Source organism: Lynx rufus, unplaced genomic scaffold (genome assembly GCF_022079265.1).
Source record: "Lynx rufus isolate CCGP_SWC_20201006 ecotype Redwood Valley unplaced genomic scaffold, mLynRuf1.p SCAF_13, whole genome shotgun sequence".
NCBI lineage: Eukaryota > Metazoa > Chordata > Mammalia > Carnivora > Felidae > Lynx > Lynx rufus.
This window is the reverse complement of record NW_025814827.1, coordinates 55,800,219-55,824,045: the sequence shown is the minus strand read 5'-3', so window position 1 is coordinate 55,824,045 and position 23,827 is coordinate 55,800,219. Positions and strand designations below refer to the sequence as shown.

Genomic DNA, 23,827 nt, shown 5'->3' with positions numbered 1-23,827 from the left:
AAAAATGAGAACAAACTGAGGGCTGATGGGGGGTGGGAGGGAGGGGAGGGTGGGTGATGGGTACTGAAGAGGGCATCTTTTGGGATGAGCACTGGATGTTGTATGGAAACCAATTTGACAGTAAATTTCATATATTTAAAAAAAACAAAAATAAGTTCAAAGAACAGATCCTACTGGATAAGAAAACAATATATATAATAAAAAGAACATCAGAGACCAATACTAAGCAGATGGGTTATATTTTATTCAGAAACATTAAAAGGGAAAAATCAAGTTTAGAAATCTCACATGTGTAACGAAAGTTAAATGGTAAAACAAAAACTAATTTTTTTAATTGAGAAATACTTTACTCATATTGGGAGAAATACGTAAAAAAGCAGTGGAATGGGTAGAGGGATGTATGCATGTGTCAAAAATCAGCTACCGTATGATTAAGATTTGTGTAACTCATAATATGTGTTATATCAAAAGGAAATAAATGTTTAAAAAAGAATATATGAATTTACTTTGTGAAAAATAGCATTTAAGATCTCTAGAGACCAAGATAGATTATTTAACAAATAAAACTGGGACACTTGGTTAACTTTGGAAAAACAAAGTTAGATCTAACACAAAGGAGGGAAAAAAGGAAATGAAATGAAACAATTTTTAATGTTATGCATATTAAAGAACAAGAGGAAAGAAATACCAAGGATAAGACTGATTTGAAATATAAACTTATTTAGGTTTAAAAACATCATGAGGGGCACCTGGGTGGTTTAGTCAGTTAAGCATCCGACTCTTGACTTTGGCTCAGGTCATGATCTCACCGTTCATAAGTTCGAGGCCGGCTTCAGGCTCTGTGTGAATGGTGTGGAGCCTGCTTGGGATGCTCTCTCTCCCTCTCTCTACCTCTCCCTCACTTGTGCACATGCTGTCTCTCTCTCAGAATAAATAAATAAACAAAAAAATAAGTAAATAAATAAAAATGTAATCAATGCATTTCAAGGGCAAAGTGCTAGAAGAAAACTACTTTCAGTTAATACAGTGAGGAACTCAAATCAATTTGAAAAACATAAGTACCCCAGTAGAAAAATAGACAAATAGGCATGATCAAACTTCACGATGGATGAAATATAAAAACTTAAAAACATAAGATAGAATCATCTGAAAAATAATTTTTTTAATGTGAGCATATTTATGTATTTGTCTTGATAATAAGAAAATGCTTAAATTGTGCTCAATCTATGCATCATTTAAAACCACAGGTAGCCATGTTAAAAGGAAGCTTCCAAAAAGCTAATGAATCAAATATTTGTGAGAAGTGGCTAGAACAGTACCTAGCACAGGGAGGCAGTCAGCCAGTATGTGAATAGTTAGTTGTGGTATGTGTATCATAAATAGCAAGTTGACCAATTTCCCTAATTTACAAAAATCTCTTAATATCAATTAACAAAAACAACCCAATTGGGAGAAAATGATAAAGAGCATCAGCGGTTTTTTACCAAGGAAAGTAGTCAATAAACATGAACAGAAGTTCAGCGTAATAAATACATGAAAATTAGGGGTGCCTGGGCGGCTCAATTGGTTAAGCGTCCAACTGTTGATGTCAGTTCAGGTCATGATCTGGCAGTTCATGAGTTCGAGCCCCACATCGGGCTCTATGCTGATGGTGGAGAGCCTGCTTGGGATTCTGTCTCTGCCGCTCCCCCGTTTGTGCTTTCTCTCTCTCTCAAAATAAATAAACATAAAAAAATTTTTTTTAATAAGTAAATGAAAGTTAAAGTGACAGTAAACAATTTTCTCTTTGAGTAACAAAAGATTATTAGTGGGTTTTCTAGTGTACTTGCATACATGTTGCAAGCACATATGCATACACACACACACCCAAAGACAATAAGTTTGATCCTGATGTGGTAAGTGTAGTCTGCTTTTAGGAGTGCTAAAAGAACACAAAGATATATTAGTTTATTGTGTATTATGTATGTATAAATAAGGAACATTGGCAATTAATGTATTAAAGCCTATTTTGACCTTTTTTGAGCATATATATTTGAAAAGAAACCACTCATATCTTTATACATATGGGCGTTTGTATATTCAGGCGTTTTATATATATGGGATAGTCAACAACCATCTTAATAGACTTTAATGTAGAATCTTTAAATAGTCTTGATTTATTATGGCCAGAACTAATTGAATTTTAAATGTTAAAAGCTATGTTCTATCCACTAAGATTACAATTACTACATAGAAAATTTAATCCCCAGTTGAAGTGTTTCAGTTTTGTTAAAAATTTAAATTTTTGTGTCATTTTCTTATACATTTTCTGAAAGATATTTCTATAAGTAGCATGTTTTCTTCTAGAGAAAGAAAGAATAATGATCTTGGCTGTTAGGCCAAAAGTAATCTTCAGAATTACTAATCAAAAATAAAAAGGTTAAAGTTGGACATGAATGAAAGGTGAACAGGTTCTGAAACTTTTTTGGATTTAGCGGTTATCCTAGAACCACACCACTTCTGGTAGGAATGAGTTTGACTTCGGGATGCCAGGGGGGCTCAGTTGGTTAAGCATTCGACTTCGGCTCAGGTCATGATCTCACGGTTCGTGTGGGTTCAAGCCCCACATCCCGCCCTGTGCTGACGGCTCAGAGCCTGGAGCCTGCTTCGGATTCGGTGTCTCCCTCGCTGCTCCTCCCCCAGTCATGCTTTATCTCAAAAATGAATAAACATTAAAAAAAATTTTTCTTTAATATGTTTGACTTCTCTGAACTTAAACTCTATTGAAAGTTGATAATTTTTCAGCATTTCTGCTGTCTGCCACATCAACTTTAAAATTTGATAAAAGTCTTGGGGCTCCTGGGTGGCTCAGTTGGTTGAGCGTCTGACTTTGGCTCAGGTCACGATCTCGCGGTCCATGAGTTCGAGCCCCACGTCGGGCTCCGTGCTGACGGCTCAGAGCCTGGAGCCTGTTTCAGATTCTGTGTCTCCCTCTCTCTCTCTGACCCTCCCCCATTCATGCTCTGTCTCTCTCTGTCTCAAAAATAAATAAACGTTAAAAAAAAATGTAAAAAAAATAAATAAAATTTGATAAAAGTCTTTAAATTAAAAAAAAAAGTCTTTAAGTTACCACCCTGAATTGGGGGGGGGGGGAATCTAAAATGTACAGCAGTTAAGAAATGGTTGAGAAAAAATGTGTTGGGTTGATACAGTGGGTTTTTTTAAAGATTTTATTTTTACGTAATCTCTAACATCCAAAGTGGGGCTCAAACTTACAACTCTGAGATCGTCACCTCCTTCACTGACTGAGCCAGCCCGAGCACAGTGGACTTTAAATGTTAAGTCATTGGATTATTTATTTACATAGAAAATTCCATACAAAATTAGTCAAAACAAAGCAAACTGCAAAAGATTATTATATAAATGTAATTTTGTAATGGTTTTAGAATTTAAGAAACTGTTGAAACATTCTTGTGTATTTTATGTGAAAAAATTCTTTACATTGTGGTTTTCCTTCTGGTAAAGCTAATTAATCAAGTAAATCAGCTAAAATGTGTAATACTGTATATTAACACATGAAATTCTATGTCGAAATCTTTTCAACCTGGTCTTTAACAGCAGTCATACATGACATTTTAGAGTACATCTATAAATGGTTTCCTAATTGTGTTATTATTGTACCCTATATTTTTTTTATGAAGGCGTCATCTCTTTCAACATATAAAATAGCAGAACAAGATTTTTCTTATTTCTTTCCTGATGATCCACCCACATTTATCTTCAGTCCTGCTAACAGAAGAAGAGGGAGACCTCCCAAACGAGTATCTATTAGCCAGGTAAGTAGAGAATGGATAAAAACTACATTGTAGCTCTTAATAAAACTATTCATAATCAAGAGCAGTGTTTGGCTCCCCTCACCCACATAGCTTTAGGAAGGAACACATTCCTTCATATACAGTGTATATACTGTGCGTTGAAAACTACTTAGCAGTGAGGCCTGTAGAAGTCTCAAGTGTGAATTAGACATAGCTTTAATGCCACAGGGATTTTATACCAAAGTGGAAGCAAGCATATAAGCAGTTACTGAAATACAGGGAATAAATCATGGAATCAAAACACGAAGAACGTTTAAAAAATATGAAATAATAAAAATATCACACTAAACAGGTTACACACCATTATGCTCACAAGAAGTACCATAAAAATAAATCCTTTTGGGGCGTCTGGGTAGCTCAGTTGGTTGCGTGACCGACTTTGGCTCAGGTCATGATCTCGCAGTTTGTGAGTTCAAGCTCTGCGTTGGCTCTGTGCTGACAGCTCAGAGCCTGAAGCCTACTTCAGATTCTGTGTCTCCCCCTCTCTCTACCCTTCCCCTGCTCACGCTCTGTGTCTGTCTCTCAATAGTAAATAAATGTTAAAAAAATTTTTTTTAATTAAAATGAAACCTTTTGACATTATTAACATTTACCACAAGAATATTTTTGACATGCACTTCTTTCATATTTGATGTCTACGCCATTTAGTTTATAAGGTACCTTAGAAAAATTTCTTGTTTTTTCTAATGCATTTATTTAAGGCTGTCCTTGTAGATTACCAGTTTTTCCTGGGAGGTTTTTGTACTAATTTGTAGAACTATAGAACTAACCTCATATTCTGTATGTTACTATGATTAAAGTTATTAAAGTTTTGTTAGGCTTAGAATAAAACCTCATTGTAGTATAAGGAAAGTATAATTGATGAGAGTTTTTAAAACTTTATTATTATTGTAAGAACAAGGCAAACCATCTGTCTGAAAAGTTGTGGTGTTCTATAACTAGTTTCTCTGTTTGTTTTTTTAGGAAGACAATGTTGTTAATAAACAAACAATTGCAGGTTATAAGAACAAAGCTACTAAAGAAAGAGACAAACTTTTGAAGCAAGAAGAAATGAAGTCACTGGGTGAGTTTTAACATTCTCTTCAAAAACTGTTCAGGTACTGGAAAGAATATTTCTCTTGCTTTCTGAAATGGCATATTTCTGTTATTTGGGTTTTTTTTTTTTTCCTTGTAAGCATAAATATTTCTTGCCCCTTAGGTATCTGTAAATTTTTATGATGAATAAAACCTGTGTTCATCTCTTAAAACAATATTTCAAGGGAGAGCATATCCCTGTTAAACCAAGCTAATGCTTAGATTAAGCACAAATTGGAGTTTCCATGGCTCAGACTGTTTGGGGCCATTTTTTTTGCTTTATAAAACAGTGCTTTCCAGACGTGACTGTACATATGAATCACTTGGGAATCTTATTAAAATGAAGATTCTGGGGGCGCCTGGGTGGCGCAGTCGGTTAAGCGTCCGACTTCAGCCAGGTCACGATCTCGCGGTCCGTGAGTTCGAGCCCCGCGTCGGGCTCTGGGCTGATGGCTCAGAGCCTGGAGCCTGTTTCCGACTCTGTGTCTCCCTCTCTCTCTGCCCCTCCCCCGTTCATGCTCTGTCTCTCTCTGTCCCAAAAATAAATAAACGTTGAAAAAAAAAAATTTAAAAAAAAAAAAAAAAAGAAGATTCTGAATTAGTAGGTCTGGGTGGGAGAAGAGATTCTGCTTTTCTAAAAAGGTGATACTTTGCTCCTGGTCTTAGGACCAGGGCTTCAAAGCAGGGCTTTGAAATAGCAGGTATGTTTGTCCCTGGTCAGTAGTTTGTCTTAAATGCAGCCAACTTGCTTTCCCATTTGAATCACCTGCTGGCTCCCTCCAGCAGTTTACAACACCTGAGTCTACTGATCCCATTTAACCATAAATTATTTCAGGAATTCTTTTGTTACATTAAAAAATGTGTTGTTTTCTGTCTGTGAACAGTTCTAAGTTTGACCTTCTCTACAGCTTTTGAAAAGGCTAAATTAAAAAGAGAAAAAGCAGATGCCCTAGAAGCAAAGAAAAAAGAAAAGGAAGATAAAGAGAAAAAGAAGGAAGAATTGAAGAAAATTGTTGAAGAAGAGAGACTGAAGAAGAAAGAAGAAAAAGAGAGACTTAAAATTGAAAGAGAAAAGGTATTCATTCAAGTATTTTAGCTATGCTGTCTATATAATAGTATTTTACATATTTAAATTCATAGTTAATTTTTAAATGCTTTTACCACTTTGATTCACATTTCTAGTTGTTCATAGAGTGCTGGATAAACACTTGTTGATTTATCTCTCTTTTGCTTTGGAAAATTTAGTAATTTAAGGTTCAACATGTAAATACATGGCCTTTACACCCTAAAGCCCCTTAAGTACAATTTTAAAGTTGATTTTCTTCATTATTTAGACTTTCTAATTTAGGGAAAATGATATGCATAAAACTTGCAAAAGTAAAATATGTGATTAGAAAAAATACAATAAGATCAAGACCCCTGGTTGGCTCAGTCAGTTAAGTGTCCAACTCTTGATTTTAGTTCAGGTCATGATCCCAGGGTTGTGGGATCAAGCCCCGTGTCAGGCTCCATACTGAGCCTGGAGCCTGCTTAAGATTCTCATTCTTTCTCTCCCTCCCTCCCCCCTTTGCTCTCTCCCCCGCTCTTGCTGTTTCCAAACAAAAAAACAAAATCTGCAAATAACAAGAAAGAGTGTTCTTATTCTCCTTGAAGAATAAAGTATCTGTATAAAAATAGATTGCTCAGCAAATCTCTTATAATCTTTAGTAGTAGATATTCCCTAGAGAATTCTGTAGCTGTTTTCTTCCAGAGTCAGTCAGTGTCCTTGGTTTTCTGGGATATTTACAAGTGGCCCTAGATGATCCTGTTACACACTGTGCTCATTTAAATTGCCTGTAGTTTCTTGAACTGTTTCAAATAGGCCATTGGTTAGGATGGGGATGGAAGTATCTAATACATGTACACTCCAGAAAATTTAGAAGGGGGCACCTGGGTGGCTCAGTTGGTTAAGCATCACACTTCAGCTCAGGTCATGATCTTGAGGTTCATGAGTTCAAGCCCCATGTTGGGCCATCAGGCTCTGTGATGACAGCTCAGAACCTGGAGCCTGCTTCAGATTCTGTCTCCCTCTCTCTGTCCCTCCCCTGCTCATGCTCTATCTCAAAAATAAATAGACATTAAAAACAATTTAAAAAGGAAAGAAAAGCAACTGCACTTAAAAAAATATTAGAAGAAAACCACTTGTAATCTAAATGGTAATGTTTAGAGGTAGCTTTTTTTTTTTTTTTTTTTTTTTTGGAAAGAGAGAGAACACAAGTAGGGGAGGGGCAGAAACAAAGAGGGAGGCAGCGTCCGAAACAGACTCCAGGCTCTGAGCTTTCTGCCCAGAGCCCAGTGCATAGCTGGAACCCACGAGTTGCAAGATTATGAACTAAGCCAAAGTCGGACACCTGACTGAGCCACCCAAGTGCCCTGAGATCGCATTTTCTCCTAACACTTTGATTAATTTATTTCTAATCTTTATTCTGGGCCCTAAAAAAGAGAGATACAGCATTTATAATTTTGTATTTTTGTTTATTTAACATTATTGTAGGGCTGCTGGGTAGCTCAGTCTTAAGTGTCCAACTCTTGATTTTGCCTCCGGTCACTATCTCTCGTTTCATGAGATCAAATCCTACACTGGGCTCTGCGCTGACAGTCTGGAGCCTACTTGGGGTTCTTTCTTTCTCCCCGTCTACCCCTTTCCTGCTTGCATGTGCACACATGCATATGCTCTCTCTCCCCCTTAAAATAAATAAAAATTTTAAAAACACGTTTTTAAAAATGTTGTAAGCATACTTTCATGCTTAAATAAACTAAGGTGGAATTTTTAGTGACTGTGTAACAGTTAATCAAATAGATACAGGTAAGTGCTTTATAATTTTTGCTCATAAATGATGATACCCGTTCAAATTTATGAATAAGAGTCTTTCCTATTTTTGGATTATGTCCCTGGATAAATTTGTAGAAGTAGAATCTTATGTCAAAGGGTAAGAACATTTTAAAAACTTTCTATACAAACATATGTGGATATTTGTTTGCTAAACATGTGCTTATTTACATTCTTAGCAACAATGATTGAGAACACCCATCTTATTACATCCTACAAGAATTATCTGGGGTGGGGAGTGGAAGACTTAGTACAGCAGACTATTTAAAGCACAATGAATAAGTTCTGTAACTGTCTCTAGTCACTTTGTGTTAAAAATTTGGTAAGTGCACATCTATTACCTTCAGTGGTCCTAAATTTCAAAGGAAGAGAATAATATTAACATACGTTAAACATTTATTGGAAAATAAGTATATAATGTAATAAATAAAAATTATTTATACTCTGCTTCACTGGAGACTTTCTAGGGTCATTATTTACCTTGCAGTTTCAAATACCAGAACCAAGAAGTATCAAAAGACCAAGTGAGCAAGAGAAATGGTCGGGAATAAAAGAAAAAGAAGTCCATCAACTGTGTTCTGATAATTGCTTTTACTTACTGGTCCCTCTGTGTATCCCTAAGCTGTTAGGGTTAAATGAATCTTGAAAATAACAACTATATTTCAAATATAGGAGGAGGTTTTATTTTAGGTACTCTAATAATTTGTTACTTTACTTTGTCAGGATTTAATTGATTTGAAATAGAGCTGCTGTAGGCAGAGTCAGATTGAATTAATATTTATCCAGGAGCTACTATGTGTGAGACATTTTCCATATTTATAGCAGTTGTATTGGCAGGTGTTGTTTTGATCAGTGGTTCTAACACTTTAACATGCATCAGAATCACCAGAAAGATTTAATGAAAACATCAACTGTTGGGGCACCTGAGTGGCTCAGTCTGTTGAGTGTCCGACTTTGGCTCAGGTCATGATCCCACTGTTCATGGGTTCAGGCCCCATGTCGGACTCTGTGTTGATGGCTTGGAGCCTGGAGCCTGCTTTGGATTCTGTGTCTACCTCTATCTCTGCCCCTCCCCCACACACGTGCGTGCGTGCTCTCTCTCTCTCTCTCAAAAATGAATAAACATTTAAAAAGTGAAAAACACACAAACAAACAAAATCAACTCTTGGTCCCAACCCCAGAATTCCTTGTTCAGTAGGTATGGGATGGGGCCCAGCTATTTGTAATTCTTACAAGTTCTCAGGTGATAATGATGCTGCTTTACAAGGTTCTTAGAAGTGGGGTGCCTGGGTGGCTCAGTTGGTTGAATGTCCGACTTCAGCTCAGGTCATGATCTCGGGGTTTGTGAGCTCGAGCCCCGCATCAGGCTGTGTGCTAACAGCTTGGAGCCTGGAGCTGCTTTGGATTCTGTGTCTTCCTCTCTCTCTGCCCCTCACCTGCTTGCAGTCTCTCTATCTCTCTCAAAAATAAATAAACATTAAAAAAAGTTTTTTAAAAAGCCAAAGTTCTTATAAGAAACTTTATGAACCTTTTGTTTTAGGAAAGAGAAAAATTACGTGAAGAAAAACGAAAATATATGGAATACTTAAAACAGTGGAGTAAACCTAGAGAAGATATGGAATGTGACGATCTTAAGGTATAAGTATGTTATGTGATGTTTCACACCCATGCTCTGTGTGCCCTATGTGGCTTTGCTGATGAAATTTTTCTTTCATAGTGGCTTCTTCATATTTAAGAGGAATAGCCAATTAAACAAATGCTATATTTAGAGTTCCAAAACAGCATTATTAGTATTTTGTAACAAACTTTGATAATGCTTCTTATTCCGCAGACTTAATGGGTCATTTGTGTGATCGTTGATAATCCAGTATTATCATTCATCTCAGTTTATAAAGAACCATTTCTAAGTTCAGTAGACAGTGGATTAATTCTATTCTATATCCTAAGGAAATCCTGCATTGAAGATAATATTGGCACAGCGAATGCCTGATCTCAGAGTCTTAGGTTAAAAGTCCCTCTTAACTAGAAAATGCAGTGAGAAATATACTTTAGCCCAAAGTTGTTCTTAGTTCAATAAAGAAAAAAGTCCCTAGTGACTGTGATTTAATAAAGCTGGAATAAGGCCAAGACACACATCATTTTAAAAGTTCCAGGGCGCCTGGGTGTCTCGGTCATGATCTCGCAGTTTCGTGGGTTTGAGCCCCACATCAGGCTCTGTGCTGACAACGTGAAGCCTACTTGGGATTCTCTCTCTCTGCCCCTTCCCCACTGACACTGTCTGTGTCTCTCTCAAAAATAAACTTGTAAAACAATTTTTAAGAAGTTCCAAAGGTGATTGTGATAAACATCTAGGGTTGAGAACCACTAGTCTACATGAAATAAATCTTACTAGGTAAAGAGTATGTATCTATTATAATTTTCTGTAATTGGCTCAAATAGTTATATAAATTATTTGATCTTTCAGGAACTTCCAGAACCAACTCCAGTGAAGACTAGACTACCTCCTGAAATCTTTGGTGATGCTCTGATGGTTCTGGAGTTTCTTAATGCTTTTGGGGAACTTTTTGATCTTCAAGATGAGTTTCCTGAGGGAGTTACCCTAGGCAAGTGCAATTGCTGTGTCACAGTTCACCCTAAAATTAGTGGCTTAAAGTAATAAATTATTATCTCTCAAAATTCTGTGGTCAGTGAACTTAGCTGTCCAACCCTTTCTTGGAGTCTCTCATGTGGTTACAGAGAGTGACTGGGACTGGAGTCCTCTGAAGGCTTACCTGGCTGGATGGTCAAGATAGCTTCCTCACACACATGCCTGGTACTCAGTGCTCCTCCACGTGGCATCCCACTCCGTCAGAGTAGCCTACACTTGTTATGTGGCAGCTAAGGACTCCCAGAAGAAGAGAACAGAAACTGCCAGCCTTCTTAAAGGCTAGGCCTGGAAGTGGCAAGCCTTGTTTCTGTCATAGTCCATTGGTCAGGCCTGCTGGGATTCAAGGGAGTGGAGGAATAGACTCCTTGAGGGTATCATGGTTTATGTTAAGTGTAGGGAAGGAAGGAATTGACATCAGCCATATTTTGAGATAAGTTATGCCTGCCTTGGATTTGTGATTCTGTATTGACTCTGTACTTTTACTTTGTGTAAACGTTATAATAACTACATTGATTGAGGAGGGCTTTGGATCCCATTTTGGCTTTTGAATTGTCAAATACCAAAATAGTTTTCTTAAAATAGAGACCCTCAAAGACAGAATTATAATGCCACTCTTATTTTAAGAAGAGTATATTCTTCAGGAGGGCTTTCACATTCCCTCAATTTCTCTTTATGAGCTGGGTGAGGCATGCATCATGTGCCTCAGAGATCAAGGTCTAAACAATACTGGTTTAGGTAAGATAAATTAGATAAACAATTGTGACTTGGATACAACATTAGGATCATAAAAAAATTTAGATTTTAAAATTTTAAATAAAGGATTACATCTAATACTAATGATTACCTCTCCTATGCACTGTTTGGTAAACGGTAATGTCCCACATAGCTCCTGAGAGCAGCGGGGCAACAGTAACAAATCTTTGCGTTGTTATTCAAATTAGAATAAAATTATAATTTTTAATTTGTGCCTTAATTTGCACCTTAAGTTTAAACTTAAGGTGAAATATTGTATTGATTTGCTGAGGCTGACTTGACTTTCTTGAATATAGTGATTTTTGGCTTAATGGTTTTATTTTATTGTAATCATTATAAATTGTTTTTAGACTTTGCCTTGGATAATACTCTACTTTGATAAATGGACACTTAAAAAAATAATTGCACAGGCTGTTGTCGATTAAAATGTTTATTGTTCCAATGGAGTTGTTTTTTCAGTGCATGAACAGAACTTCAAATTCATTTTAAACATTTTATTCACAGAAGTATTAGAGGAAGCTCTTGTAGGAAATGACAGTGAAGGCCCACTATGTGAATTGCTTTTTTTCTTCCTGACTGCCATCTTCCAGGCGATAGCTGAAGAAGAAGAGGAAGTAGCCAAAGAGCAAATAACAGATGCAGACACCAAAGGTCAGAATTCAGTATTCTTGTTGATTGATAGTAGCTCTGTAGCTTTGAAACTGATTTTTAAAGGTTATTTTAAGATTAACCTCGCTTTTACAGTTCTAAAATATAGCTGTCCAAGTTACCCAATTCCTGAGTCATACACTAACAATACATTATCAGTTGTTTTATAAAAACTTTGTTTTAATATATCCTGTTTCTGGGGCACCTGGGTGGCTCAGTCAGCTAATGTATCCTGTTTCTGATGACCTTAAAATATCTACCTCTGCCCCCAATCGGTCTTGCTTTTTATTCTTTTAGATTTCTCCTATGATTTAGGAACATTATGGATTTCATTGACCAGTATCTGTAATTGCAAGAGATTCTGCTAAATGGCACTGATTTCTTTGCCTCTACCTAAGGAAATACTTTAATTATTGTTATCAGTACTTTAAGTTGAAAATACTGTTGCTGATTTCATTTGAGACGTGAAAGTTTTTAGATGAGAGTTAAGTAAAATTTAGTTTTTATTTCACCAACAGTTTGAACTAGAAATTTTGCTGTTTAAATGCTATGCACTTAAATATCTAGGGTCAGCATGTGGTACATATTAACGTAGGAATAATTCTTAGAGAAACCCTTTTTTATTTTTAAAATGGAGTATGTTCACTATTTTGTTTAGGACTTCATCAGAGGAATTGTTAAGCATTTGTATGATTTGGCTTCCTGAATTACACTCTTCATGAACTTTGCCATATCACATTAGACGTTGTTTAAAATATCTATAAACTATTTTAGTGTATTGCATAAAAATTCACCATAAGATAATTTTGGGGAGACATTTTGATAGCAGTCTTGATACAAAAAGATGGGACATTCTTCCATTCAGATAGTATTGTTGACCTTAGATAATTTGAGCTCATTTTTTAATGCCTGATTCATGAAGCAACAGGATCATCAATATGCATCCAGTGTTAGTTTTGGTTTTCTTTTACAGCCTAAGTTCAAGCAAAATATTTTCTCTAACTTGAGTGCTAATCACCATATGCCCCTTTTCAAGGTCATTTTAACAATGCTGTCCCCTTTATCATCTCAGATGACTTAGTCCATAAAATGAGACTCTACTAAGGGGAAGATAGAAGGGCAAACAATTCATAAAAATCTAAAGATTTTTCTAACATAACCAGTACCAGCACTAAAGATGGATTATCTAAGACAGAAAATGTGGCAAATACTCATTTTTTTAGCCACTAGATTGTCTTAAGGACCAATAATATCACAGGGCTGTTGACCAAGTTCTGACCTTAATACAAGGTATAAGTCTGTATTTAACTCAGGATTTGAAGCAGGTGAATTTTGTAGTCTTGTACTGATGGGAAAAAGTGGGGTGACAAGGAAATTATGTTGGAAAATCAGCTAGTGTAAAGAAAAAAAAATGTATATAGATATTGGTGTTTGTATTGCCATTGTATTTTCTTTCCATGATTTGTTTGATCTGTAATTTTTATAACTCTAGTCCTGTACAGGATTGCAGATAAATACTAATACAAATTAATAATTTGTATTAAATAATACAAGAATAAGTATTAAAATAATACTTATTATACCCCAGAATAAGTATTGGCCATTAAATAAAGGTTTTAATGCACCTTTTGAAGATATTTATTTAAATGTTAGGGAGTGGAAAAAACATGCTTTGGAATTTTAACACCCTTGTCTACTTCCTGTTGTATTGGCTACATTTTATATAATTATTACAGTTTCAGTAAGTACCCTAGGCTGTTCTCCCAGGTATTTTCCACATGTTCCTCCTATCTCTGTAACAAAAAAGCTTTTCCACAGTTCTCCTGAAAACAAGTGACATAAGATACTGTATATGCATTATTTCATTTAATTCTCATACCCCCTTGTGGTATAGATAGGTAGGTATAATAGGCAGATCATTATTAATTATTTTCTGCCTTTACTTATAAAGAAATTTAGTCTTAAGGAGTTTAATTAACTTGCCCAAAGACACATGGCTCATAAGAAAGTGATGGGATAGAGATTCAGGAAGTCTGCTCTGAAGCCTCATAATGCCTATACTATATTGCTTCATGATATGGCAGAGATGTTGAAAATTTGAATATTTGTTTCCCTAGCATTGCCTATAAAATTATCTGTCTTCAAAAAGATTTAAATCCTTTGGCCTTTAGGCTCCCTCTTTTTATGTCAAATCTTGGAAATTTGGGCAATTTTTAAAATCTTACATTAAAATTTTCAATTCCTCTCTTTAGTCTTACATCATGAACTTGGAAGCCCTTCAAAGTATGGGAAAAAGAGCATCCTCCTTACATAGCATAGTTTTGTGTATTTGCTAAGATATCATTGTTTAGTGTTGGAACTGTAGATTCTAGATTACTCTGATGATAAATGTAACTTTAAGATAATCATAACAGACACAGTTCAGCTGTACAGTGGAGCCTTGAAGAACACAGGGGTTAGGAATGACAGCTCTCCCCACCCGTAGCTGAAAAATGCACATATAACTTTTGGCTGCCCCCCAAACTTAACTACTAATAGCCTACTGTTGACTGGCAGCCTTACTGATAATAGAAACAGTTCATCAATACATGTTTTGTATATTATATGTATTAAATGCTGTGTTCTTATAATAAAGTAAGGTGGAAAAAAGAAAATGTTATAGAGAAAATACATCTATAGTACTGTTCTATAAAAAATCCACTTATAAGTGGCCCCACAGAATTCAAACACATGTTGTTCAAAGGTCAACTGTATTCTCTTGGTATGATATACCCAACTGACTGTCTCTAAGCGAATCCTAGAGTAATAATACAGTTTCTTGAGAGTGTCATTTGGCAAATAATTGAGTTAAAGAATACATTTTACTTTTTTTTAAGTAGGCTCCATGCCCAACATGGGGCTTGAACTCACAACCCTGAGATTAAGAGTCACGTGCTTTACCGACTGAGCCAGCCAGGCACCCCTACATATTTTAACATGCTACGTGAACACAATTAAAAGTAAACTGTTGGGGCGCCTGGGTGGCTCAGTCCATTAAGCGTCTGACTTCAGCTCAGGTCATGATCTCCCAGGTCTGATGGTCTCACAGTTCATGAGTTCCAGCCCTGCTTCGGGCTCTGTGCTGACAGCTCAGAGCCTGGAGCCTGCTTCAGGTTCTGTGTCTCCCCCTCTCTCTGCCCTTCCCCTGCTCGCGCTCTGTGTGTGTGTGTGTGTGTGTGTGTGTGTGTGTGTGTGTGTCTCTCTCTCTCTCTCTCTCTCTCTCTCCCCCCCCTTCTCTCTCTCTCAAAAATAAAAAAATAAACACTAAAAATAATAAAATAAAAATAATAAAAATAATTTTTTAATCAAAAAAAGGTAATCTGTCATGTTTTTGGTTGTTCATTTCCTAAGGCCTTTGTAATTTTGTCCTAGGATATTAAAACTGACTACAGATAAAATAGGTTGAACATGGTAATTGCTGCGAAGGAAGAGGATCAGTTCACTTTTACTGGGACTGTTATTAATATTAGAGTGCCTATTAATTTTGTTTGACTTTACATGTAAAATGAAAATTGAGGAAGTTTTAGCTCTCGTATTTCTCTGGTAAGGAAGATTATAATGTCTCATTTGGACTGGATTCTTGGCCTGGTAGGAATAACTCCTGCATATTTGCAATGTTTAGTCAAATAACTTCTCCTGTGTGGCATTGTCTATGCTTTAATGCCATGAAATTGTTAATGATTGTAATCAAACATGATCCCAGAGTTGCCTTTTTCCTTTTAGTAAAGGACAGCAATTCTGTTCTCTGAGGTTCATTTTGTTAGCTTGTGAATTTTTGGAAGGAAAACATAGTAGAAAGATAAGGAACCACAGACAGTTTAGCCCAGTGATTTTTAACTCTAACCCATGGAATACTATGAGTTGTACAGGGATTCCTTGGTGCCACTGCAGGAGAGTTGGAAAAGATGAATGGGCAGGATTATCATCTCCATACCCACTTAACAAAGGAACTTTTATCTCTTTTCTATTGGATTCCCCAAGAAATATTTGAAGAATTTGAAAACCATTGATCTAGATTCACTCCTTTAGGAAAAATGAAGGCAATTAAGTGACTTGTGTAAAGGTTCTGTAACTAGGAACTAGGGGACTGGCAGAGCCAAGACTAGAATATATATGATCTGACTCAGTCTGAAGCTATGCCCACTGTACTATGATATAACAAGAGGTTTTTGTAAGCTTAGAGTTTTTTCATAGTTGACACTTTAAATTTTTTTATCAACAATGTATTATAATTAGGAATAATTGCATATGCTAATACTTTAAATACATTTGAGCTAGTAGATTTACTCTAGTCTTGTTTGTAAGCTAGGGATGGTTTTCAAAGTTAAAGCAATTTACTTAGAAAGTACAGGGAAATCTCCCTGTGGTTTCTTAGATTGCAGAGTTTTCAAAATATAGGAAATTTAATGAAGAGGATAAATCAATGGTTAAGTGACAGTAGTGCTATCTTTAACTTGTTTTCGTTCTTTTTCTGTTCTGTGCTGGTTTTTGATGATCACAAACCATACTTTGTTATGATTCAATCCTAAAATATTTATTAAAGATTGGGGGATCTTCAAGTAGATTCTGATTTTCAAAGTAGACTTTTCTAAAGTTGTATTGAGTGAGGAGATTTGTTTTTAATTCTATGCATTTTACCATGTTTTTTGGAATGTGTATGTGCACCTTGTTGGTAACTTGGAAATTGTCTTCTCTGTGTTAACTAAGGAAGATATTAGTGTGCAGTACATGTCTTAGGATTTATAGTCTGAGGTAGACACAAGGCGGGATGTGAATGATGCTTGTTTTACCTAGTGTTGGCTCTTTTGAGGTTCCCGAATGTTAAGCTGTTTGCTGTTTCTTTCATCATTTTAAAAGGGCATTATTCCCAAATATTCCAGCTTTGATCTGCACTAGAATAAAGTATTTATTTCCTTAAAGATTTAACAGAGGCTTTGGATGAAGATGCAGACCCCACAAAATCTGCACTGTCTGCAGTTGCATCTTTGGCAGCTGCATGGCCGCAGTTGCACCAGGGTATGTGTGGGTTTTATTTATTTTTAATTGGATTTTTATTGATAATTTTATTAAGGCGCATTTTACATTGCTAAGGATTCCTTGCTTATATTCTAAATGACTGTTTCATTTTTTAACAACTATAGGCTGCAGTTTGAAAAGCTTGGATCTTGATAGCTGCACTCTTTCTGAAATCCTCAGACTCCACATCTTAGCTTCAGGTGCTGATGTAACGTCAGCAAATGCAAAGTACAGATACCAGAAACGAGGAGGATTTGATGCTACAGATGATGCCTGTATGGAGCTTCGTTTGAGCAATCCCAGTCTAGTGAAGAAACTGTCAAGCACTTCAGTATATGATTTGACACCAGGTAAACTTTGCAAGTTGGAATTTGTATAACCTGCCCCCTTCCTACCCTCTTTTATCTCTTTAGGCCAGAAAACTAGGTGCTGATGAGAAATTTTAGATGATACCAGGTTTAAAAGAAAGAGCAGTCTTAAAAAAATTGTTGGACTACAAATAGTGGCCCAGATGGAAACTACTGTTGTTTTCCTATTAGCTTTAACTGTTTCTGATTTTCTTTTCTTTTTTATTTGGACTTTCCTGGTGGCAAATCTACTACATCTACTAAATTTAGAAGGATAAGTGACAATTAGCTGGCTTTCACTTTTATTTATCAGTATATCAGAAATTTAAGCCGGAGCAGCTAAATTCTAACATTTGCTTGAATAGTGTTTGAGGTATGAGAAATGGTGTATGAAGGTGAAGTTTCTTTTCACTTCCTTTTTTAAATAAAAAATTACAGTGTACAAACATACCAACTTTAATATGATTATTTATCATAAGAGACTCTTAAAAACTGAGAACAAACTGAGGGTTGATGGGGGGTGGGAGGGAAGGGAGGGGGAGGGTAGGTGATGGGTATTGAAGAGGGCATCTTTTGGGATGAGCACTGGGTGTTGTATGGAAACCAATTTGACAATAAATTTCACACACACAAAAATAATAATATGCTTATTTCAGAGAACATCTAATAAAAGTAGAGTGCATTCATTCCTAACATCCATATAGTTTTTATAATTTATGGTGGGTTTTTGTGTGTGTGTGTGTGCAGTATTTTCAGAGTAGCAATTTGCCTGTTGCCATTTTTTAAAAATCCATGTGGTTGGGGCGCCTGGGTGGCGCAGTCGGTTAAGCGTCCGACTTCAGCCAGGTCACGATCTCGCGGTCCGTGAGTTCGAGCCCCGCGTCGGGCTCTGGGCTGATGGCTCGGAGCCTGGAGCCTGTTTCCGATTCTGTGTCTCCCTCTCTCTCTGCCCCTCCCCCATTCATGCTCTCTCTCTGTCCCAAAAATAAATAAACGTTGAAAAAAAAAAAATCCATGTGGTTATAATTTAGACTTTATTTGAACTTCATAAATGAGCCCAAAAATTAAAACTTGAAAAAAATTGTCATTAGAAAATTTTTCATGTGTATTTAACTGGTATATAAAGTAGTTACTAGTATTTGAAATGCCTTGCATATTACATAACTATTAATTTGGACTCGGTTGCTTTTTTTGAAGACATGCCATTGGCATGTTTGATCTTGAGACTTTTTCCTATTTTTTTAAGCATTTTCACATTGAGCCACAAATTAAGATTTTTCAAACAATTCCGTTTTGTCATTGATGATACAGAATTTATTTACCAATTTTTGACAGGAGAAAAAATGAAGATACTTCATGCTCTCTGTGGGAAACTACTGACCCTAGTTTCTACTAGGGATTTCATTGAAGATTATGTTGATATATTACGACAGGCAAAGCAGGAGTTCCGGGAGTTAAAAGCAGAACAACATCGGAAAGAGAGGGAAGAAGCAGCTGCTAGGTGAGAGATGATTATAGTCAGTTGTGCCAACGAAGGCTGCTTATTCCTTTACATCTAAAACCGTACTTGACAATGGGCTGTAATATGACCTTGGTTCACACTGGTGTTTGATGGCTTACCTAAGAGGTTATGAATGAATACTACCTTATGGTTTTGTGATAACATTTGGATCACTTTCCATAATTTTATGGTTGAAGACAAGATGCTAAAAGTTGAAATTATCTTCCATCAAATAGACTGTAGTATTTTATTTTAACTTTCAGAATTCGCAAAAGGAAGGAGGAAAAACTGAAGGAACAAGAACAAAAAATGAAAGAGAAACAAGAGAAACTGAAGGAAGATGAGCAAAGAAATTCAGCTGTAGATATATCTGTTGGGTATGGTTTGAATTACACTGCTCATTCTTACATAAGAACAAAAATCAGCACTTTAAACTCTAAAATGCTTTCAAAAGTTTTAAAAACTAGCTTTCTAGTTTCTTATTCATAGGTACATAACAATTGTGCCAATGGGCCTATAGCCTCTTTTTAACCAATAATGTATTAATAGTGGTATCTCCCATCTCCACCACCATCACCATTGTGCATTATGTTTCACAAAGCTCCTCTGAGTTTATTGAGGAGTGGGGATGAAGTTGGAGGTGTTAATAGATGGTATAGGGAGAAGATGAAAGCCCCTTAAGTAATTTAGTGACTTAGGTACTCTTTTTCATTTGAAAATATTTGGGGTGATAATTGGCTATGAATACAAGTGGGAATTTTTTCATATTGTACATGGCAAACTGTATTCAAATTTACCAGAATTTTTTTTATAAAATCTGCAAAGGAAGGCTCCAAAAATCTCAGTATTCCGAAATTAATGTATTGACTTTTAGTTATACTTTCATATAAAAATACCTGTAAGTCACAAACTTGCAACAGCTGTATTTTATATGGCCATCAGCAATACTTTAAGAAATAGAATTTAGGGGGCGCCTGGGTGGCTCAGTCGGTTAACGTCTGACTTTGGCTCAGGTCATGATCTCGCGGTCCGTGAGTTTGAGCCCCGCATCGGGCTCTGTGCTGACAGCTCAGAGCCTGGAGCCTGTTTCAGATTCTGCGTCTCCCTCTCTCTCTGCCCCTCCCCTGTTCGTGCTCTGTCTCTCTCCGTCTCAAAAATAAATAAACGTTTAAAAAAAAATTTTTTTTTAAAAGAAATAGAATTTAGCTTAGGAAAGTTAATCTGATACCTAAATAATAAGCGATCAAAGAAAAAAAACGAATACTTTGATTTCATCAAAGTTAAAAACTTTCATGCTTCAAAGAGCACTGTCAAGAAAGTAGAAAGAGGTGTCTGGGTGGCTCAGTTGGTTGCGCATCTGACTCTTGACTTCAGCTTCTATCATGATCCCAGGATTGTGGGATCGAGTCCTGTGTCAGGCTCTGCACTGGGTGTGGAGCCTGCTTGGGATTTGCTCTCTCTCTCTCTCTCTCTCCCCTGCTTGCACCCATGTGCACTCACTCTCTCTCTAAGGGGGAAAAAAAAGGTAAAAAGACAGCTCAGTAGATGGGAAAAAATATTTGCAAATCATATCTCTAATAATGGTATAATATCCAGGGATGCCTAGATGGCTCAGTTAAGCATCCAACCTCAGCTCAGGTGATGATCTCATGGTTCGTGGGTTTGAGCCCCACGTCTGGCTGTGTGCTGACAGCTCAGAGCCTGGAGCCTGCTTCGGATTCTGTGTGTGTGTGTGTGTGTGTGTGTGTGTGTCTCTGCCCCTCCTCTGCTTGCACTCTGTCTCTCTCTCTGTTTCAAAAGTAAACAAACATTAAAAATAATAATAATAATAATGGCATAATATCCAGAATACGTAAAGAACTCGTACAACTCAACAATAAAAGAACAACCGGTTTAAAAAATGGGAAAAGGATTTTAATAGGCATTTCTCCAAAGAAGATATACAAGAAGCACAGAAGATATTCAACATCTTTAGTCATTAGGGAAACACACATCGAAATCACAATGAGATATTACCTCATACTCACTAGGATGGCTGTAATCCAATGAAGGGACAATAAGAAGTGTTGGTGAGACTGTGGAGAAATCGGAACTCTCATGCATTGCAGGTGGAGATGTAAAATGGTGCGGCTGCTCTGGATAAATTTGGCAGTCCCTCAAACAGTTAAAACATTTGTTGCCATATGACCCAGCGATTCCACTCCTAGGTATATACTCAGAGAATTAAGAGCATACGTTCACCCAGAAATCTATATACAAAAGTTCATAGCATCATTATTCTTAATAGCCAAAGAAATGGAAATAACCCGAATGTCCATCAGTTGACGAATGGTTAAACAAAACGATGTATTTCTTCAGTGGTATATCCATATAGCAGAAGGTTATTCAGCAATAAAGAAGAATGGAATTCTCATACATGCTACAATGTAGATAAACTTTGAAAACGGTGCTGAGTAAAAGAAACCAGTCATAAAAGACCATGTGTTGTATGATCTCACTTATATAAGTAGTCCGGAATGGGCAAATACAATACACAGCAAAAAGTAGATGAGTGGGTACCAGGACAGTGGGGAAGAGGAAATGGAAAGTGACTACTAATGGCTATAGGCTTTTTCTTTGGGGATGATGATACTGTTCTAGAATTAGATGGGTGTAATGATTGCATAACCTTGTAATATACTAAAAACCACGAATTTGTATACTTTAAAATGGTGGTTTTAGGGTATGTGAGTTATATCTCAATTTTTTTTCACATTTTATAAACCCTTTCCAGTTTTATTGCGATATAAGTGACTTATAACATTGTATTAATCATTTAGGGTATACGACACAATGATTTGATACATGCATATGTTGCAAAATAATTACCAGAATAAGCTGAGTTACTATTCATCACCTGAATTTTTTTCTTTCTGATATCTTAATTTAAAAACAAAAGAAGGGCACCTGGGTGGCTCAGTTGGTTAAGCGTCCAACTTCAGCTCAGGTCATGATCTCACGGTTGGTGGGATCGAGCCCTGTATTGGGCTCACTGCTGTCAGCACAGAGCCTACTTCAGATCCTCTATCTCCTCTCTCTCTGTTCCTCCCCTGCTGGTTCTCTCTCTCTGTCTTTCTCAAAAATAAACAAACTTAGAAAAAATAAAAATAAACGTTACAGATTCCACCATTTCATATATTTTTATACTCATCTAGCCTCCCCTCATTTACATTATCCCTCTGGCTCCTAAACACATTTGAGTTTGCAAACCTTGCTTTGGATAAAGACCATAAATGGTGGAACTTATTGGGGCGCCTGGGTGGCTCAGTCGGCATCCAACTCTTGATTCTGCCTCAGGTCAGGATCTCACAGTTCAGTTCGTGAGCTCTGCATTGACATTAGAGAGCCTGCTTGGGATTTTCTCTGCCCCTCCCCCGCTTGTGTTCAGGCACACACTCTGTCTCTCTGAATAAATAAAATATGGTGGAACTTATTTCAAGGTTCATACAATTTTAAACTTAAAAAAAAATTTTTTTTAATGTTTATTTATTTTTGAGAGAGAGAGAGCAGGAACAGGGGAGGGGCAGAGAGAGAGGGAGACACAGAATCCGAAGCAGGCTCCAGGCTCCGAGCTGTCAGCACAGAACTGGACGCGGGGCTCAAACCCACAAACCGTGAGATCATGACCTGAGTCAAAGTCAGATGCTTAACCAACTGAGCCACCAGGTGCCCCATACAATTTTAGTTTTAATTTGGATAGTATAATGAATTAAATATCCATATTGTATTTATTCAGCCTGTTAACTGTATCAGAAATTTATCTTCTCTTCTCCACTATTGGTCTACTTACCACCTACTTTCTACTCTGAGCCGACCATCACCTCCCAGCCAGCTACCTAGACTGTTAACAGTGGCCCCTTTTCTCCCTTCATCTACTTTCTCTCCCAGATCCTTTTCCACATAGCAGCCAAAGTGCCTTTTAATCATTTCTGTTTTCCAAATTCTACTTTTTCCCCCATTGCTTATTGAATAATTCCCTACAAGGCCCAGTATGACCTAACTCTGCCCTTGTCTCATCTATATCTAGGACGACTTCTTTGTTTTATATTTTTCTCAAAATAATAGAGAAAAAAGCTCTTTCCTTTTCTCTTCAGCTCAATGCCATTGCACACATTTTCCCCTCTGCTAGAAATGGAGATTTCTTCTCACCTGCTGCCTTACCCCTCCCTGGTCTCCCTAGTCTCACAGTTTAAATATCACTTCTTCAAGCAAGCCTTTCTTTTTTTTTTTTTTTTTTAACGTTTATTTATTTTTGAGACAGAGAGAGACAGAGCATGAACAGGGGAGGGGCAGAGAGAGAGGGAGACACAGAATCCGAAACAGGCTCCAGGCTCTGAGCTGTCAGCACAGAGCCCGACGCGGGGCTTGAACTCACGGACCGTGAGATCATGACCTGAGCCGAAGTCAGACGCTTAACCGACTGAGCCACCCAGGCGCCCCTCAAGCAAGCCTTTCTTGATCCCTGAGACTAGATTTCAGTTCACCTTGAAAAGTTTTCATAACACCTTGAACTTCTCCTTTTTTAATAGTTATTACATATTTTAATTTTATAATTGTTTGTGTTATCTGTTTCCTCTGCAAGAATATCATTTTGTCCACTACTTCCTAAACATAATGGCTAGCCCTTCATAAGCAGGCAATGAATATCTCATGAATGGAATTTTATATATTCTTTAATGAAAGTAATCTTTTTTTTTTTCCTTAAGGGAGGAAGAAAGGGAAGATTTTGATACTAGCACTGAGAGCAAAGAAATGGAGCAAAAGGAACTTGATCAAGATACCATCACTGAAGATGAAGATGACCCCAGATCACATAAAAGAGGCAGAAGGGGTAATACAGAAATTTCTTAAGGGCATGCTTACTTGTTTTTAATTAATTAAGGCACATTATAAATCAGCTATACTGAAATATGTATTAGATTACTTCCATTTATTATTCCTAGGTGTGTTTGTTTTTAAATGCCCAACTCATAGCAGTGATAAGTTCCTTAGATGGTGACCATTTTGTTAAAAAGTGGTGTTAGAAGTTACATTCTGTCT

General features: G+C 36.7%; 1 protein-coding gene across 5 annotated transcripts in view; it reads left to right on the top strand.

Moving 5' to 3' along the window:
• Positions 1-23,827, top strand: part of BAZ1A (bromodomain adjacent to zinc finger domain 1A) — a 101,705-nt gene that overhangs the window by 46,967 nt on the left and 30,911 nt on the right. For 3 of the 5 annotated variants that reach the window (XM_047075594.1, XM_047075595.1, XM_047075597.1), the window contains 11 exons: positions 3,681-3,815; positions 4,818-4,917; positions 5,813-6,003; positions 9,338-9,433; positions 10,262-10,400; positions 11,702-11,848; positions 16,805-16,900; positions 17,026-17,250; positions 18,583-18,748; positions 19,012-19,125; positions 23,494-23,618. In XM_047075594.1, coding sequence (XP_046931550.1) covers positions 3,681-3,815; positions 4,818-4,917; positions 5,813-6,003; positions 9,338-9,433; positions 10,262-10,400; positions 11,702-11,848; positions 16,805-16,900; positions 17,026-17,250; positions 18,583-18,748; positions 19,012-19,125; positions 23,494-23,618 — 1,534 coding nt within the window. The remainder of the gene's footprint in view (positions 1-3,680; positions 3,816-4,817; positions 4,918-5,812; positions 6,004-9,337; positions 9,434-10,261; positions 10,401-11,701; positions 11,849-16,804; positions 16,901-17,025; positions 17,251-18,582; positions 18,749-19,011; positions 19,126-23,493; positions 23,619-23,827) is intronic. The other 2 variants (XM_047075596.1, XM_047075593.1) reach the window with 2 other exon arrangements.